Source organism: Myotis davidii, unplaced genomic scaffold (assembly GCF_000327345.1).
Source record: "Myotis davidii unplaced genomic scaffold, ASM32734v1 scaffold174, whole genome shotgun sequence".
NCBI lineage: Eukaryota > Metazoa > Chordata > Mammalia > Chiroptera > Vespertilionidae > Myotis > Myotis davidii.
The window spans coordinates 631,199-634,490 of NW_006289087.1; the positions used below are offsets into that span (position 1 = coordinate 631,199).

Consider the following 3,292-nt stretch of genomic DNA (forward strand, 5'->3'; position numbering starts at 1 on the left):
CACAGAGAGGTTAGGTAATGGTGCCAGAACCACACAGCTGCGCATTGGTGGGGCCGGGATGCGAAGCCAGGGGAGCAGCCCCAGCGTCCACACTCTTGGCATCTCTAGATGCCCCCGTGCCGTAGGTGGACACAGCTGTGGTCCGTATACAGTGGGCCGCCACGCCTCGGTGAGGACCATGACCTAGAGCTGTGTTTTGGCATCCACACGTGGCAGACATGTCACGATGGGTTAGCAAGCCGGTTGTAGAAGGGTATGGAGACCAGGCAAGATGGGGCCGGGTGCTGTTTGTGAATGTGAGTGGGAGTGTGCACCCACCGCCTGTGTAATAACGCCACATTCAGGGCCTGTGCAGAGGGGGAGGGCGTCCCGAGCGGCGATTTCATCTCCGTGGTGTCAGCTGACTGTGTCCCCAACCCGCCATGTGTCCTGTCGTTGCAGGTGATCTTCAAGGCCAAGTCGAAGTACTCTCCAGAGTTACTCAAGTACCGGTAAGTGCTTCCCGGGGGAGCAGGTGAGCGGCTCCGCGGGGGCCGCCCCGACAGGCAGCAGGGTTTCTGGGTCTCGAGGCAGGTTCCTGGGGCGAGTGTGCACGAGTGTGTGTGTGTGTGTGTGTGTGTGAGCATGCACAAGTGTGCATGTGTGTCTGTGTGCACGAGTATGAGAATGTGTGAGTGCATGTATGTGCAAGTGTGCATGTGTGAGTGTGCACGAGTGTGTGTGTGTGTGTGGGAATGTATGTGAGTGCATATGTGAATGTGTACATGTGTGACTGTATGTGTGTGTGAATGTATGTGTGAGTTTATGTGCATATATATGTATGTGTGAGTGTGTGTGTGTATGTGTGAATGTATGTCTGAGTGCATATGTGAATGTGAGTGTGTGAGTATGTATATGTGGGTAGGAGTGTGTATATGTGAGTGTGATAGAAATCTCCAGTCAGGAGTCTGAAATCTTACGTTGGAAATGATGGTGGAAGTGTGGTCATTGGGAACTGGAGGAGGAGCGTTAGGAGCTAAGCGTGGCTGTGGCCATGGCCGTGGTGACCGCGATGGCCTGCTAGTTGGCACGTGGTCTGGACCAGGACAGAGATGACCTGGTCATACAGGAGCCATGGCCACAGGAAGAAGGGGTGCGGGGGAGCCCAGTGACTTGGCCACTTCGGGGCAAGAGGAGGAAGAGGAAGCAGGGGCTCCCGGGGACGGCTCGGAGCAGGGGGCGGCGGGGAGCTCAGGTTGGGGAGATGGCGCCGCGAGGGTTACACCCTTGAGCTGGCCAGTCGGTCATGGGCCTGAGAGATCGGGGTTGGTGGGGGACCGTGGACCCCATGGAGGAAGCTGTTCTCTAGAATTTGCTGTTGGTGAGAGGAGAGGCTCTGGGTGAGGAGAGAGGCCACAGCCCCATGGGAGTCGCTGTTATTTAGTGTTTTCAGTTGATGACACCGAGGCTCACGCAGGTTGATGTTGCCCAGGTTCCCAGGGGGCGGGGTGGTGAGCTGCTCGTGGAACCAGCTCCGAGCTGAGCCCGTGCTCCGGGCGAGTCCTCGTTCACAGTGACGTCCGTGGCATTCGGTCCTCAGGCCACCCGGGGCCGGGCGTGGGGCTCCAGAGCTCAGGCATCTTCCTAAGGGCACAGCCTGCAATTCGAGTCCTGGACCGCTCGCCTCCAGAGCCCACCACCGAAGTGTTTGTCGCCCGGCCAGTGTCGCTCAGTGGTTGAGCATCGACCTATGAACCAGGAGGTCACAGTTCGATTCCTGGTCAGGGCACATGCCTAGGTTGCAAGCTCCATCCCCAGTGTGGGGCGTGCAGGAGGCAGCCAGTCAGTGGTTTTTCTCTCATCATTGATGTTTCTCTGTCTCTCTCCCTCCCTCTCCTTTCTTCTCTGAAATCAATAAAAATATATTTAAAAGAAACAAACTAACAAAAAAGCCCTAGTTGGTTTGGCTCAGTGGATAGAGCATCAACCTGTGGACCAAAGGGTTCGAGTCCAGTCAAGGGCAGGTACCTCGGTTGCAGGCTCCTCCCCTGCCCGGGCCTTGGTCGGGGGCGTGTGCAGGAGGCAACCCATCGATGTGTTTCTCTCACATCGATGTTTCGCTCGCTCTCCCCCTCTCCCTTCCTCTCTAAAAATCAATGGGAAAATATCCTCGGGGGAGGATTAAAACACAGACAGACAGAAGTGTGTGTTAACGTTGGCACGTCCTGCTTCACCATAAAAATACCAGTGTTCTTCCGGATTGGCCCAGACTGGGCAGCGGTGGTGCCCTAACCTCTTCCCCTCCCAGGCTGCCCCTGTACCTGGCCTCGCTGCTCATCAGCCTGGTGTTCCTGCTGGTGAACCTCACCTGCGCGGTGCTGGTGAAGACGGGGACCTGGGAGAGGAAGGCCATCGTCTCCGTGCGCGTGGCCATCAACGACACCCTCTTCGTGCTGTGCGCCGTCTCCCTCTCCGTCTGCCTCTACAAGATCTCTAAGATGTCCTTGGCCAACATCTACTTGGAGTCCAAGGTGAGGGTGCAGACGGCCCCCAAGAGCCGTCCTTCCGCCGGGTCTAAAAATAGCGGCCGGGTCGGTGCTCTTCACACCTGACCTGCCAATGATTAGCCACACGCCGCGACGGCCCAGACGGGGAGGGACGGAGGCCACTGAACTTGGTGTGCGAGACGCGTTCTGTGTGGGGGGCTGGGGGCAGCGGAGCGTGCAGGATGGATGAACTCCTGGCCTGGAGGTGCCATGGTTGTAACCACCGTTTTACTTCATTTATTTTTTTAAATACCTTTTTATTGATTTCAGAGAGGAAGGGAGAGGGAGAGAGAGATAGAAACATCAATGATGAGAGAGAATCATGGATGGGCTGCCTCCTGCATGCCCCTCATTGGGGATCGAGCCTGAAATCTGGGCATGTGCCCTTGACCGGAATCGAACCCGGGACCCTTCTGTCCATAGACCAATGCTCTATCACTGAGACGAGCCAGTCAGAGAGACAAGCACCACATGATCTCACTCCCGTGTGGAACCTAAGGAAAAAATAAACTGATGAACAAAAACGGACCCAGAGACAAAGAGACAGTCAACCAACCGCCTGCCTTTCCTGTTCTGGCAAATGGCCCAGCCTTCCCTCTGAGCTATTATGCTAAGCAAAATGAGCCAGTCAGAAAGACAAGCACCACATGATCTCACTCCTATGTGGAATCTAAGGAACAAAATAAACTTATGATCAAAATAGATCCAGAGACATAGATGCATGGAACAGACTGATGAATCTCAGAGGGAAGGCTGGGATTGGGGGT

General features: G+C 55.7%; 1 protein-coding gene across 1 annotated transcript in view; it reads left to right on the forward strand.

Moving 5' to 3' along the window:
• Nucleotides 1-3,292, forward strand: part of GPR137B (G protein-coupled receptor 137B) — a gene marked incomplete at its 5' end in the record, with an annotated part of 10,905 nt that overhangs the window by 3,060 nt on the left and 4,553 nt on the right. The window contains 2 exons of the mRNA XM_006761306.2: nucleotides 442-491; nucleotides 2,288-2,510. Coding sequence (XP_006761369.1) covers nucleotides 442-491; nucleotides 2,288-2,510 — 273 coding nt within the window. The remainder of the gene's footprint in view (nucleotides 1-441; nucleotides 492-2,287; nucleotides 2,511-3,292) is intronic.